A 16084-nucleotide genomic window follows, 5' to 3' on the forward strand; every position below is an offset into this window, starting at 1 on the left:
TCTTTTGAACAAGGAAAACCTCCATGAAAACATTTAAGTAAGGAACAATTGGAGGAACTCTTGGGAAGAAATACACAAGAAGGGACCCTCTTCCAAGGTCTGAAGGTTTCAAAATACTCAAGGTTAAAACACACGTAGGTAAATCAAAAGGAAACTTATCTATTTTTTTTTTTGGAAGTCCCCCAACTCGTAGCTGTTTAAGTCAGCTCGTTTTACCATCAAACTACTGCATTTCTCTCTTCGATTTAGTTAATATTATCTCCATCAAAAACAGTATTTGTCAATTATCCGACAACTTTATAGTTGACTGTCAAATAAATAGTGCGCGTAGCAAATTTTTTTCTCAAGTTAAACAGCCCGACAGACAGCCTACCTGACATTTGAACAAAGTAAAAATGCGCTGTGTCGGTCACTCACAATAGACGGAGGTTTCCCCATGCGTCCCGCGAAGCGTGGTTGAAAGTTACACAAAAAAAAAATCACAAATAAATTAGAGAAATCTTAACAAACCCGATCCAGTTTCTGCGAGGCTGTGTTAGTAGACTGTTGAGGGAAGTGTTCCAAGGCGGTGTTCTGTTCCAATGCGTCACAACGAGCCGAACGTAGAACGTTGTGTCATAGAGAGATCAGAGAACGATGCGTCTTTGAAAGAACAATGCGTCTTAGAGAACGTTCCATCATAAAGTCAGCTAATAAAGAGAGCCAAAATTTCTGGACACACAGAATGAAATATGGCCTACTGGTCATGTGGCTGTATGTTAAAAGGCTTGAATGTAGATTACAGGTGACTGCTTTTAAGCACAGAGTCATATTTCTACATCCACCTCATTGAAAATACCTTGGGTTTACTTTCCAGCACAACAGAAAGTTCAGGGTCGCTATAATTCTCACAGACTTCATTTCTACACTTACATAAAAAGCTAAAGTCTCCAGAGTTAGATTAACATTTTCCCAGTAGTTTAACATCTAGTGTTTGAGATTTGGAAAAAATGACTGCCTAGAGAGTTTCATGTTTAAATGTGGCATCTAAACACTATTTGAATAATAATAATAAAAATAATAATACATTTTATTTACAACGCACTTTACATTTACAACAAAATCTCAAAGTGCTACAGTGGGATATATATGGAATAGTGGATATATGGAATAGTGTTATTTGCACTTCATACTATGTCTTATCAATGAAAATGTGTTTTTCTTTACAAAGCAGTGTACACGATTATTTCCATGAAAATCTTTTTTTTTTTGTTCTTCTTCCCTCTTTGAGTCCATTATGTAGCCAAATATAGGTTTTATTTGCTCAATCAAAGCAGGTTTACTTTACATGGGCCAAACCTAGCCCACACATTATGTGCCAAAACTCACCCTGCAATTGGTTTATTACGCATGAGCCAATTCTGGTCCAAATCAAACATGCCAAAACTGAAACATAAACTGGTTTGTTTCACATGGGGCTAATCTGGCACCACACAATGTGCCAAAACTCATTCAAATTGTTGAGTTTTTCCCAGATTTGACCCATATGTCCTTTGCCATTGTTAGAGCTGAGCCATGTGTGTCGTATTTAGCCCAATTAAGGCCCAAATATGTCTGACACCTGAGTTGTGTAATGTTCTTCAATGCAATTCAATTCAATTTAGTTTTATTTATATGGCGCCAAATTACAACAAATGTCATCTCAAGGCACTTCAATAGTGCAGTCCAATTCAAACCAATTGGAGTTCAATTCATTGTAATCATAACCCAATCAAATCAAATTAATTAAATTCAATAGTAGTCCAATTCATTCATACAGAGCCAGTTCAAAAACAAATTTCCTAGTGAAGGAAACCAACAGATTGCACTGAAACTTCTATTCGGCAAATCTCCCATCCTGAGTGTGCATGAGGCGACTGTAGAGAAACGACTCCCTTTTAACAGGAAGAAACCTCTGGCAGAACCAAACTCAGGAAGGGTGGCCATCTGCCTCGACCAGCCGGGGTTTGAGAGGGCAGAAAAGAGGGGAAGAAACACTGTCACACCATTCAAAGGATACCTGTTGAGACAGGGAAACACAAGTTAATGATCACAATAATGCCAAATGTACATAATATCATTTGAGAAATTAAATGGAGTAAAAAAAGACCAAAGTGAGGAAAGGTGTGACATAAGAGGCCCCACAGCAGGCTAGGCCTATAGCAGCTTAACTATGGGATGCCTATTGGGAGCCATCCCTAACTATAATATGCTTTTCTCAAAAAGGAAAGTTTCAAGCCTAATCTTAAAGGTAGAGAGAGTCTCTGCTTCCCGGACATTTACAGGCAGCTGGTTCCACAAGAGAGGGGCCTGATAACTGAAGGCTCTGCCTCCCATTCTACTTTTAGAAACTCTGGGAACCACAAGTAAACCTGTAGTTTGGGAGCGAAGTGCTCTGTTGGGGAAATATCTTACAATGAGATCTTTAAAATATGATGGAGCTTGGTCATTAAGAGCTTTATATGTGAGGAGAAGAATTTTAAATTATATTCTGAATTTAACAGGGAGCCAATGAAGAGAAGCTAAAACTGGAGAAATATGATCTCTCCTGTTAATTCCCAATCAGAACTCTGGCTGCAGCATTTTGAATCAGCTGAAAGCTTTTCAGAGAATTTGTGGGAAAGCCCAATAATAAATAATTACAGTAGTCCAATCTTGCAGTAACAAATGCATTTACTAGTTTTTCTGCAGTATTACTAAGTATCTTTGTTACTCACCCAATGTTTGCCTGTCTCATTAGCCCACAACATTACCAAAACATACTTTTTGTCTTGGCCGGCTTATGAAGGTGTACAACAAGGAGCTTGAGGGGGAATATGGCAACTTTGAAGATTGGCTTCATACGTTCAACTTGTACAGAGGAAAGGCTGGAGATGATGACGAACAAGCTCTGGATGATGACAGGATTGTTGGCAGATTCAAGGTGAGAGGTCACCATATCAAAATATTCCAAACCATGCACTGGCGAACAGAAAATATGTAAAACGAGTTTGTTTGTGTTTTTTTCTGTAACCCAGGGATCTTTGTGCATGTACAAGCTACCTCTGTCTGAGGAGATCACAAGAGAAGCAGGATTTGATCCTAATATGGGGATGTTCCAGAGCATTCCACACAATGACCCAATCAACGTACTTGTTCGTGTCTATGTGGTCAGGGTGGGTGATATTCTCAATGTAAAAATGTATTCCATTGTAAAAAATAATAAGATTGCACTTTCAGAATCAATATTCTCTTTCACTTCTTCTCAGGCGACAGACCTCCATCCTGCTGATATCAATGGGAAGGCTGATCCATACGTTGTCATTAAACTGGGCAAGTCAGAGGTCAAGGACAAAGAGAACTACATCTCTAAGCAGCTCAATCCTGTATTTGGCAAGTGAGTTAAGAGGAAGCTACTCTTTATAATCAAATAAGTGTGATATATTTGTGCAAGAAATACTTGTATTATCTTTGGAAGTGGTGTTCGCTGCCGTTCTGACATGAAGTTTACAATAAATCACAATAATCAAACAGCAGTCATCCAAAAAGTTGTGTCTTTTTATGCAGCAATATTTTTGAATGGATCTGAATCTATTGCACATTTGGAATAATTCAGTTTATGGTCTGCTTGTCTGCATTTAGATCATTTGACATTGAGGCCACGTTCCCCATGGAGTCCATGCTAACAGTGTCAGTGTACGACTGGGATCTGGTCGGCACTGATGACCTGATCGGAGAGACAAAGATCGACTTGGAGAATCGATTCTACAGCAAATTCAGAGCCACATGTGGCATCTCATCCAACTACTCTGTGTAAGCAGCAAGGCATCTCATCCTTTCAAAGTTATTGGCTTTGTTATGTCGCCACAAGAACCTAAACCTTTGCCTTTAGTATTGCTTGGAATTTAGGATCCACTGTAAATAGAATAATGATAGTAATAGAAAAAAATAAATGAATGTTACAGTCTCGTCATCTCAAAAGCCTCTAGTTTGACAGCAATTAGTTTACAGTTTTGTAACATATCTTTTGTCTACTGATGTTAGCCATGGATACAATGTTTGGCGGGACCCTATGAAGCCCAATCAGATCTTGGCAAAGCTCTGTAAGGAAGGCAAGATCGATGGACCTCATTATGGGCCAGGAGGCAAAGTCAAGGTGGCAAATCGAATCTTTATGGGACAAACAGAAATCGAGGATGAAAATGGTATGACTACAGTTTTACAACTGTGAGATCTCATAATGTCCTGCATCACTATTTTATGGTCAAATTAATTGTGGTGGCGACAAAGTATTGTGTGTTGTACTAATGATTAGTAGACACAGATTTTAAAATAGCAATCATATATTTTATCTTCCCTAAATTACTTATTTTTCTTTTCTTTTTCCACTCAATTTCCTCCCTTTCTGTTCATATCGATCCACCAGGTCTGAAGAGGCAGACTGAGGAGCATTTAGCCCTAACAGTGTTGAACCACTGGGAGGAGATTCCCAGAGTTGGCTGCAAGCTCGTCCCTGAACATGTGGAGACCAGACCCCTGCTGAACCCTGACAAACCCGGGATCGAACAGGTAAGGAAGAGCCAGCATGTCTCGAGTCAAATAAAGGGAGCATTTTGGTGATCATAGCTGCATTTTTTTTTTTATCCCTCAAAGGGCCGCATTGAGATGTGGGTGGACATGTTTCATATGGATATGCCTGCTCCTGGTCCTGCGATTGACATATCTCCACGGAAACCAAAGAGGTAGATCCAGACGGCAGAACTTTACTTACCAAGTACCAAGAAAATTATTCTCTTTAATTATGGGAAATAATTAACCAAAGTAAAATCCTGCAAAAAAGACTTTTATTCACTGCTTATAAAGTATCTAAACTTTTTTCAACAGAATGTGTAGTTTTATTTCCAGGTTAAATTATGGTGAGTCGAGTTTGACGAGTTCAAATCAAACATAGATCCTTATACATATTTTCAAAGTCAAATATAAGTGCAACCATGTATATGTATGTGTTCCTTCCTCCTCCCCCCTTACCAGATATGAGCTCAGGGTGATTATTTGGAATACTGACGAAGTAATACTGGAGGACGATGATTACTTCACTGGGGAAAAGTCCAGTGACATATTTGTCAGGGGGTAGGTACAGCGGGACGAGGCAGCCAAGCCTCATCCTGTGGGTGTGAGCTGTGCGTGGATTTTTTTTTTTGCAGTTAACCATTTCTTTTGTTTGTTTTGTTTCCATTTTTTCTGTGTGCGTGTTTGTGTTTGTGGTGTGTCTCCTGTCTCTCGTCCTTTCTCTCTTCTCCGGTCAATGATCTGCTGGTGTCTAGCTTTGAGCTTCGTGTTATTATTTGGAACACTGATGACGTAATTCTAGAGGACGATGCTTTCATGACAGGAGAGAAGATGTCTGACATCTATGTCAGGGGGTAAACTCACGATACCATCGCATGGCTCGTACAAATTCTTTGCTATCCCCTTCCTGAAGCCCTTGAATCATTTCTTTGTGACATTTCCTGTTTTAACTCTTCATCCAGCACGAAACCTTGCTTGTCTTAACCACTTCTATCAGCACGCTGGAAACAAGAGCTTCATGAAAAACTAGTACAATCAGGACCAAACCACATGAATAACTTGAGATTAGTACAATTTTAGATATTAATACGTTTTGCTTTCATGAAGACAACAATTTAACATGCCTAAACACCAAAAGTACAACACAACATGTAACGTAAATATCTGATAAATTGATGCAGCTTTTAGATGGCTTGGCAGTTTTAATTGTACCTGGTCTCTTATGCTTGTGATTGTGTTTTACCTCAGTAAAATTCCCATTTTCATTTTGCATTGCAAATTATCCATCAGAATTTCATGTATGATGAAATTCCTAAACTCAAGCATATTTTTAAGGTTATGTGTATTTTTTAAATGTACAATTTAACCATGCAACAAATAAGAACTAATGCTAACATTTCAAGTACCCCCTTGATGAATTCCTAATATCTAGGCTACTGGCTCCTTTCGGCATTGAAATATTTGACACTGCAGCCAATACATACTCCATAATATATACCAGCTTGTTGTTAACTTTACATATTTGCTATTTAATACCAATTAGGCTTCATACAAATGGTTTAAAAGAGCTTTAAAAAAACAACATATTGAGCTAAAAGATGCTCCAAAATTGCAAAAAACATGTATCAAATATTTGCTGCACATTGAGCTAAAGTGGTTTGGTCCTGTACAGCAGTTGCAATGAGGCGTTCCTTATGAATCAAAACTTTTCAGATATGTAAAAAGAAGACTCGTGCATGGGAGCATATTGTACTGTACACACACCAAACTCTTTATTTGGAGCACCACACACATACTGGGCAGCTTTTCCTGTGATCTCAGAAAAGCTCTAGTTCAGAGCTGGGGATGGAGACACTATGGAGGCATAGGTGTGAAGCCAATTTGATAAAAGCTTTGTATTCAATTATTTTTGAGCATTTTTCTGAGCCGTTGATCATGGCAGACTCAGATGTCTGTTTCTGGCTGATAGTTAAGAGTAGTTGTTGGTGTTACCAAAGACTTTCTGTTCTGCTCCATCATCAAGGCGTTTCCATCTGCAGAGCCGCTGCTACCACACAGAGTTAACTCTAATATCTGTGATGTGTGGGAATCAGGAGCTCAGACAAGTCTTATAGTTTTGATCAAAATCGATGAGATCATCATTTTCGATGTTAACAATAACATTTTAGACACTGTACTGGTAGGTGCAAATGTGTGTCCCTAATAAAGTGCTTGGTGATGGTAAGCATGCCTGACAGAGCTCCATTGTTATTCCATAGCCTGGATTGCGCTTGCTTTAGTTTATAATGTAGTGTTGTTAGTATTTTTGCTGCCTCTTCCACTCTGCATTTCTTAATCAAACTCACTTTTCCCACAGCTGATGTAGTGTCACCTGTGAATGTGTCACCTCTTGACTTCACTGTAACAAACAGGGGGTCATCCTTAAACAACCCCAAAAACTAGATAACGGCATCCATTTAAAAACAAAGGTCAGATTTCAATAGCTGGATAAAATGAGCTACTGAAAAGTGACCAAAATTAAAGGTGAACTGGGGATGTTTCAGATGGAATCGATGTTATAATACACTCGTACTATTTCAGTTGCTGGATTACATAAGATCAAGCATGTTTTTTTCCCCTTTTATCCAAATTTAATCTTCTCAATACTTTTACTTGTTGCAGCATCTATCCCAGCCTAGTTTAAGCATCTTAGCTACCAAATCATAGCACTTTTTGTCAGGACTTTTCAGTATCTGTTTTTAGGCTGACAATGTTATGTAGTCAGCTTAAGTTTTAGAGGTATGTTTTGAGAACTGAGAGTCTAACTTGTCTCCTGTTCCTCTTGCCACATGAAACCAGCCTCACTCAACTGTTAATGAAACTGCTACAGTCAGCCAAGAATAATCCAGAGCTTTAATACACAAGTTGTAATTTGCAACCAAACACTAAAAATTAGATTTAATTGTACAATATTTTGGATAAATCTCACTAATGACACTTCAGTAAGTTTTGTGCATGCATGGCTTTGTAAAGAGTGTGGATTTCCAACATCAAATAAGGTTTATATGAGTTCCTGAAAACAGACTTGACATTGTGATATACATATATACATATAAATCTGATTTGCATTTGGAGAGGCCACATTACATGTTTTGATTTTAACCAACTAGCATCATCTCTCTTGTTAGTAGACTGGTATATAATTAACATGGCCTGTGCACTTGTTTAAATCACTAAATTAACATAGAGTAGGTGACAGACAATTACAAATTCCTACATGTTGAAATGCATGATTGGCAAAGTCTTACAGCAAAATTCATCTACCAATCACATTATTTTAGAGTGTTGCCTAACTATCTTCTCTACGACCATTTTAACAGATGGCTAAAAGGGCAACAGGAAGATAAACAGGACACAGATGTACATTACCACTCTCTGACTGGCGAGGGCAACTTTAACTGGCGCTTCGTCTTCCCCTTCGATTACCTCATGGCTGAGGAGAAGATTGTTATCTCTAAGAAGGAGTCCATGTTCTCCTGGGACGAGACTGAATACAAGATCCCTCCTCGTCTCACGTTGCAAGTCTGGGATGCAGACCACTTCTCAGCTGACGACTTCCTGGGTGAGGACTCACAGGAAAGATGCTTCATGCTCTTTTATTTTCATATGTTTTCGGACAGTGGATAATACTTCATGTTTTTCAGCCCCACTAACAACTTGGCTCCAACAGCTGTAACATTAGTATGTTAGCTATAGGGTTGGTCTACAACTTTGTTCCAGGCAAAACATTTCACATGATTATCTAGTTAAGATGTATGTGGTTCCCAGATTAGGAATCTCCTTGGAGCAAACACCTGAGTTTTCGTTTAGCAAACGAGGAGACATTTTTGGTTTTTTAGTGAAATGGCTAAAAAAACAAAAATCCCTTTGTCCAATATGCTTTATTACCAAACACCTGCAAAACTAATAACATTCCCAATAGCTTCAGCTGGGATTTGTGCTTTTGCTTATTAGTTGGACAGCGTAATGCCAAGGATGTAAAATTATAACAATATTAACATGTAAGCATTGGCCGTGTGAGCATGTTGCCTTGCTGACATTAGCTATAACTCAACTCACTGGATGTTAACTGTCGGAATAAATCCTTTCTAGAGGGAGTGACTTTCTTCCTTATCGGCCTTACGTATTTCCATATTCAAAAACCCATTCGCTATAGTGAAATCTCTGAGCTTGCAACATTTACCATCCCTGAAGTCCAGTGGTTCCAAAACAAGTTCTTCCTCATTTTGACAGATCATTGTTACGCCATCCTTTCATAGTGCCACACAAGAAGACTGCAATTGGTTTAAGAAATACAAAGAGGCCAGAGTGTTTTTCTCCTGTGCCAGAAATGACCATGTGTCAGATGCAACCTGATCCTTGTAAAGTACTGACAAAATTAGCCTTTAGCTCAAAAAGCCTCTCTCTGTAACAAGGGCTTCAAAAAAACTGCTGGTGTGGTTGTGTACAGTTGTATAGTTTTGTTTAAGTGTGAATACATTCTATCATTATTTTCCTACTAATAAGTGCACAATTCTATGAAAATGAGCACCTAATAGTTTGTCTTGACCTTGCAATCTCATGATTCTCTTTATCAAATTAACCAGGGATCAGCTGGTTAGATAGAAATGGTCACAGTTTTTTTAAATTGTTCATTCTCTGCTACTTTCTATGTGTTTTTTTTTTACTTCAGTCTAGATTTCTTTTAATATGTAACATCATTATATGTACTTGTTGCAAATTCTTTGGACATTAGAATAATGTAGGGAGTATCTTCTACCTGGAGTCTCATTGCCTTCAGCGTGTCACTGCTGTTGCTATCACCGTTTCCAGGTGCAATTGAGCTGGACCTGAACCGGTTTCCTCGTGGCGCCAAGACAGCCAAGCAGTGCTCCATCGACATGATCCGAAATGAGCAGGAGCTGCCCACCATTTCCATCTTCAGACAGAAGAGGGTCAAAGGATGGTGGCCGTTTGTAGCCCGTGATGAGAATGACGAGATGGAGCTTACGGTAAGACAGTCGTGTGTCATTGCCACATGTGAAATGAATATCCCCTGTTCCAGGAAGAAAGCTATTGAACAGGAATTTGATTGTGGTTACAGGGTAAAGTGGAGGCTGAGCTTCACCTGGTGACAGCAGAGGAAGCTGAGAAAAGTCCCGTGGGACTGGGACGGAATGAGCCCGATCCTCTGGAAAAGCCCAAGTAAGATATTGACTCGTAGCATTTATTGACAAAATGTGACTCTAACACACTGGTTTCACATTTACAAGACATTGATGTTTATGTGGAGCAGAAAAAGACACAGACATGAGCAAGTTTCTTTTTAACTTTCTTTGGAAATTCATTCTTGCTGTGCAAAAAGCAGCGTGTTAGACAGATTTAAATTTCTACCAGTACATGGTTTCATAAATGCGCATAAATGTCTGCGCTGCTTTCTGTACTGTCAAAAGGCCACTATTACACACTCGTTTCTCCTCCTACCATCTCCTCAACTGTCTCCCTGTCTCTCCCCCTCCCCTTATCACTTCCCTTTTCGTGCACGTGACTCACCCTCTATCCCTCTATATTTGCCTCATCTGCATTCCTTCCCTCCCTTTTTTTTCCCCTTCTTTCACAAAGTCGCCCGGACACCAGTCTTATGTGGTTTCTGGGCCCTCTGAAGTCCATTCGCTACTTCATCTGGCACAACTACCGCTGGCTGATCCTGAAGGCCCTCGGGCTGATACTGCTGCTGCTCATGCTGGGCCTCTTCCTCTACTCAATCCCTGGCTACCTGGTGAAGAAGATGCTGGGGGCCTGATATGCTGGTAGCCTCTGCCCCCTCCTCACTGTCTCTGCTGGATTCAGCTGTTTTTACCAAAGCTCCTACTCTTCTTTCCTGCCAGATTCAGGCTGTTTGTTTTCTCCGTTTCCCTCCACTTCTGTCCCTTACTAATTTACAAGTAGACTAGTCTTTAATTCACCTGTATATTTTGTCTTGTATTGTCTCAATATTTTGTACAAGTCGGTATCTTTTGCCACCATTAAACATCTCATATGTGACCTCATTGATATGGAAGGGTGCAGGGAGGAGTGCTATGTTCATGTCATGTGGGTTGGATGGTTGAGATCAAATCAAATCAAATGAAATCAAATTTATTTGTATAGCACATTTCATGTACAAAACAATTTAAAGTGCTTCACATGAAATAAAAGCATTGCAGCAGGGAGTGGAAGAAGCATTAAAAATACATAAAATAATATAAAGAGAAACAATTAAAATAATTTAAATGAATTTAAAAACGAGCAACAGTGCTGATAAATTAAAAGATATCGTGCAGATTTCATGCATGGACACATGAGAACAGAAATGTTTTTAACCTGGATTTAAAAATGTCTACATTTGGTGAAAGTTTAATCTCCACTGGCAGTTTGTTCCACTTGTTTGCAGCATAACAGCTAAATGCTGCTTCTCCATGTTTAGTCTGGACTCTGGACTGGACCAGCTGACCTGAGTCCTTGGATCTAAGAGCTCTGGTTTATATTCTCTGAACATATCACAGATGTATTTTGGGCCTAAACCGTTCTGGGATTTGTAAACCATTAGCAGGCTTTTAAAATCTATTCTGTGACTGACTGGAAGCCAGTGTAAAGATTTTAAAACTGGTGTGATGTGTTCAGATCTCTTAGTCCGGGTTAAAACTCTAGCAGCAGCGTTCTGGATGAGCTGAAGATGTTTAATGCTCTTTTTGGGAAGTCCAGTTAAAAGAGCATTACAGTAATCGAGTCTACTGGAGATGAATTCATGGATGAGTTTCTCCTGGTCTTTTTGGGAGAGGAAACCTTTAATTCTGTTGATGTTTCTGAGATGGTAAAAAGCTGCCTTGGTGACAGCTTTGATGTGGCTGCTGAAAGTCAGATCTGAGTCTATCAACACTCCGAGGTTACGAACTTGGTCAGTGATTGTAAGGTTCCGAGTCTCAAGATATTTACCAACGCTGACCCTCTTCTCTTTGCTACCAAACAGAATGATCTCAGTTTTGTCTTCATATATTGTAGAAAATTCTCTCTCATCCAGGTGTTTACTTCCTCCAGACACTGACACAGTACGTCTGCTGGGCTGCAGTCGTCTGGTGACAGAGACACATAAAGTTGTGTATCGTCTGCACAACTGTGATAACTGATGTTAAAGTTCTGGAATATCTGACCCAAAGGGAGCATATACAAGTTAAACAGAAGAGGTCCAAGAATTGACCCCTGGGGGGCTCCACATGTCATGGCCACTCGCTTAGATTCATAGCTGCAAATTGTAACAAAATAGATGGGAAGAGATGCTCTATTTGACCCTCACAAAACAGTTGTATGATTGCACAAATGGATGCATGAGATAAAAATACTCTCTACTAAAAGCTTAACATTATGTTAATCAAATAGTTGTTTAATTTCATGAAGCACCCTTATTTATGCTGACAAGAGGCAGGCACATGCGCGTGACTGCCTCACATGTTTATCGTACCTAGACGTGAATACTGTTTACAAATCCAAAACTCATATAATATTAGCTAGAATGTTTATCAATGATATGACAGAAAGTACTGGTTATATGTCTGCAAACAAAGTGCATTTAGTTTTTCAGTGATTTTTTTTTTTTTTTAGGCCATACAGTATTTGCTTTTGGTACAAAAGCAAAGCAAACAAAAACGCCTTTTGCCATTGTTGATGTGGAACTGAAGTCTCTCTAAATCAGGTCAAGTTATATCATGTCTTGACATCAAACCACAAATAATAGGATTTAAAACAAGGACACCAGTGCACCTATATTAAGATATTATTGCATGCTGATGATGACATGTAGCACTATACACCTATTTACAGTGAGGTGATCACTTCTCTCATGGTTGCTGTAGTTATCTGGTGTATTGTCTAAAAATCTGTCAGAAGTGAGCCCTGAAAAATCCCAGTGTTTGGAGCTGTTTGTCATCCATCCATTCATTTTCACCAGCATAACATTTACACATATTGCAAAGCTTCCACTCTGTGATGTGTTTTTTTGCTCCTTTGTAACATAATTGATAGATCTGTACATTTCCAGCATGCTCAAGTGACAAATATTACCAACAAATGCAAAATGGCTTTCAAACCACTAATGCAAGCTTTCTCCTGTCTTTTATCCCTGTTTGTTCCATCCCATTTCTTTCTCTATCTACACTTAATCACCTCTCCTCACCCTCCATTAACTCACTCCCCCATCCACCTGCATGCAAACCTCAACATTTCTTCTCTTTCTTCCTGTAAAACCTACATCTGACCCATCCAGTCGCCCAGACACCACCTTCCTGTGGTTCCTGAGCCCGCTGAAAGCCATCCGCTACCTGGTGTGCAACCGCTACAAATGGCTAATCATCAAGATCGTGCTGGCCCTGCTGCTACTCATCATGCTGGGCCTCTTCCTTTACAGCATGCCGGGCTACCTTGTCAAGAAGCTGCTGGGGGCTTAAGTCACTGCTGGGAGGAAGAGGAGGGGAGTGACTGGGTGAACAGGAGGGGGTGGTGAAAGCTGGCTCATGCACAAGAAGGGAGGCAAAGGGAAGTTAGATTGCACTGTCTTCTCCTCTCCAATCCACTCTCATGTTAATAAACAACTTCCACCTTAGCACTGAGGAGAGGGGAAGACACCGTCTGAAGTGACTGTTTTCCACTTAAGTAATAAAGAACTGCTTCATCCTCGAAACCAATCGGCAACAAATCTGCAAAAAAATCTAATGCTCGGTCTCTGGACTCCATCCTTGAACTGACTAAACAGCAATCATATGCCACAAAGTAACCACTGATCTAACTTCTACTTCTTCACCAATGTTACAAGACGCTGAATGTTTCTTTATCAGTACTAAGCTTTTCTTTTATTTATTTTGTAAGTGAAACTGTCAGGTTAGTGGTCAGAAGATTGCATGTGCATTCATTTCAAGTGATGTTATATGATCTCCCATTACTGACACAGTTTGTATATTGATTGAGAAAAATAGGGAAAAAATAGATTATATTTTGGCAACGCTTTATAGTGACCTCTATTTGAGTATTTTTAAGCACTTCATAAACATTTCAAGAAATGGCTTTACAACTTCTAATGTAGCTACACACATTTAAATGGACATATAGTGTTTATCAACCATTCTAACTTCTCCAGTCAATACGTATTTTTTTGTTTTTTTTACTATGCTTATATACTGCTTATACCCCTGCCTGCACTTATGAGCGCCCCCACAAAGCTATATCGTTGATGGAAAATACTTACACGAACAATTCTATTTACATTTACATTATAATATGCCATAAACTATTTCTTAAATGTTTAAAAAATTGCTCACAAATGCTACAGAGGGGTTAACGGTAAAGTGTTACCTTTCTTTGAACTGTTATAGCTCTTGCAGTCTTTTCACAATTCTATGAAAATAATGAAGAAACAAAGATGTTTATTTTCCTAAGAATCTCAATGAGACATGGAACAAGTTGCCTGCAAAATTAATAAAAATTTTGTTGGTTAAACTGCAGTGTTAAATATTGAATCCAGAATATTGAATAAGAATCAAAGCAGCAAAGTCAGATATGGATCAAACAGTGTTTGCAAATAATTAGAATTTAGATTTCAGGTTGTATGATTAATATATGAACTGTGAGATCTCAGTTCAGCTGATTTCTTCAAATATGCTTTATAAGTATTCTTCTGTTACTGTGCACTTGTATAAATGTTTTACAGTCCACTGTCCTGCGTCATAATAGTCTCCACTAATAAAACTTTCTCTGCAGAGTGACACAAATTATCATTTGCAAATGTCATTTGACCAGATCTGACTTAAAAGTCCTAAGAGTAAGAAACAAACACTTAACTGTCAACAAGCAAAAACAAGGCTTATGTGTTAATATGCATGCATCATTGTGATAACTGACCGGAGAGGTCGTGTGTGTTGGCATGACTCGTCTTTTCAGTTTGATGCAGACCAAATCACCAACCCTGTTCGCCTTTTATGTTACAGATGATGTAAAGAGGGTTTCATGGGAATAGGATTAAAGTGCACTTGACTGGAGTCATACTAAGGGGTCTGAGTGGCTTCTGAAACATCTGACCCTTTCTCCAAATCAGAAGGCATTCTGTGTGATGTCATTTGTCCTCTTTCAACTTTATCTGTGGTTGACCTCATTTGTGTTGCGATCTTTGTTTGGTAATCTGCGTTCCACCGAATACAATTTTGGTTTGCACTAAACTTGCCTGTTTTTACGATGAATCTGTGTATTTATATGTGTTGAAATGTGTGCAATATTTTTTTGTTTGTTTTGACAATTTGAAATAAACCGACTTCCATGAATAACATGGTTAAAAAGTGGTCATTTTACATCAGTTATCATCGGAGCTGTACAGCCTTTTTTTTCACCCTACATTTTGGTTCAATCCCACCAATCTCACAGTGTTGTTTTCTGCTGCAGAAAGCAACTGTTTTCAGTTCAAAAGCCTCAAAAAACCCAGAGATTGCCTGCTCAACACCAAAAAAAACACCATATATAGGTGACAAGTCGCAGTATTTCAGCAGATATTTTCATCAGTGGTTTGCACAGCCCATGAAAGCTAAAAGGAGAGAGAATCCTTAAATACATCCACCAGATGGCCCACAAAATTACAAGCTGAAAGGTTGGTACACCCTGTAAAATGTAAATAACAACAAACAAAAAATCGCTTAGCAAAACATTCTCACCCCACATTTAATTTAAAAGCACCAGCTGCTTCATATGGCCCAGACATCACCTCTGGATCTGACAACAAATTGAATATGAGCGTACATAATTACAAAACAATCTATTTTTTTCAGGTTTAACATTTCATACCCTGTCAGTTCAGTGTTTTGAATAAAACAAATTTTTTGAATGTTTGTTTTTATTTACATTTTACACAGCATCTAAACCCTCTAAACCAACAATTTATGTAAATACGCCTCTCCTTGTGACACTCAAATTGGCTCCAGAAATTTCAAAGATGACGTCAGTGTTGAGTTCACTACTTGTAGAAATAGTATAAGTTTCTACTCATCCCAGAGTGTAATAAAGCGGTTGGCGTAAAGTAACAGTCTTCGGTGCTCTCTGAAATGATAGAAGACTGTTGTTTCATTTTTTGGCTCTGTCTGTGCAGTCGTCCCGACACCAGCATGTCGTGGTTGCTGCGGCCCTTGAGGACAATGTGTATCCTGGCCTGGAGGGACTACAAACTGCACTGCGTGGTGTTGCTGGCTGCTGTGATGGGTCTGCTCTTCCTGGCTCTGCTCTTCTTCTCTCTGCCCTCAGAGCTCAGCCACAAGCTATTCAACACAGCTGGGTAGATCCAATAACCACACACCTCCCTCGAATGTCTCATTAATGTTTGTATGCACTGTGTATTTCACATGAACTTTTAAGTCTGCACTGTAGAGTTAGAGTTGTTAAAATAAACAAACTTTGAATATAACATAATTTCACGAGTCCTTTATTGTTAAAA

The 16084-nt window shown here is 39.0% G+C and overlaps 1 protein-coding gene across 9 annotated transcripts in view; it reads left to right on the forward strand.

The window, feature by feature from the left end:
* Positions 1 to 16033, forward strand: part of otofa (otoferlin a) — a 115098-nt gene extending 99065 nt beyond the window's left edge. For 3 of the 9 annotated variants that reach the window (XM_075459663.1, XM_075459668.1, XM_075459667.1), the window contains 13 exons: positions 2807 to 2941; positions 3036 to 3173; positions 3267 to 3394; positions 3640 to 3810; positions 4042 to 4202; positions 4424 to 4566; positions 4651 to 4739; positions 5029 to 5127; positions 7926 to 8167; positions 9418 to 9596; positions 9689 to 9789; positions 10207 to 10394; positions 12884 to 12973. In XM_075459663.1, the coding sequence (XP_075315778.1) occupies positions 2807 to 2941; positions 3036 to 3173; positions 3267 to 3394; positions 3640 to 3810; positions 4042 to 4202; positions 4424 to 4566; positions 4651 to 4739; positions 5029 to 5127; positions 7926 to 8167; positions 9418 to 9596; positions 9689 to 9789; positions 10207 to 10387 (1767 nt within the window). In that variant the 3' untranslated portion in view covers positions 10388 to 10394; positions 12884 to 12973. Of the gene's footprint in view, positions 1 to 2806; positions 2942 to 3035; positions 3174 to 3266; positions 3395 to 3639; positions 3811 to 4041; positions 4203 to 4423; positions 4567 to 4650; positions 4740 to 5028; positions 5128 to 7925; positions 8168 to 9417; positions 9597 to 9688; positions 9790 to 10206; positions 10395 to 12883; positions 15402 to 15742 lie in introns of those variants that run through there. The other 6 variants (XM_075459664.1, XM_075459669.1, XM_075459670.1 and 3 more) reach the window with 3 other exon arrangements.
* The last annotated feature ends 51 nt before the right edge of the window (positions 16034 to 16084 follow it).

Source organism: Odontesthes bonariensis, chromosome 24 (assembly GCF_027942865.1).
Source record: "Odontesthes bonariensis isolate fOdoBon6 chromosome 24, fOdoBon6.hap1, whole genome shotgun sequence".
Taxonomy (NCBI): Eukaryota; Metazoa; Chordata; class Actinopteri; order Atheriniformes; family Atherinopsidae; genus Odontesthes; species Odontesthes bonariensis.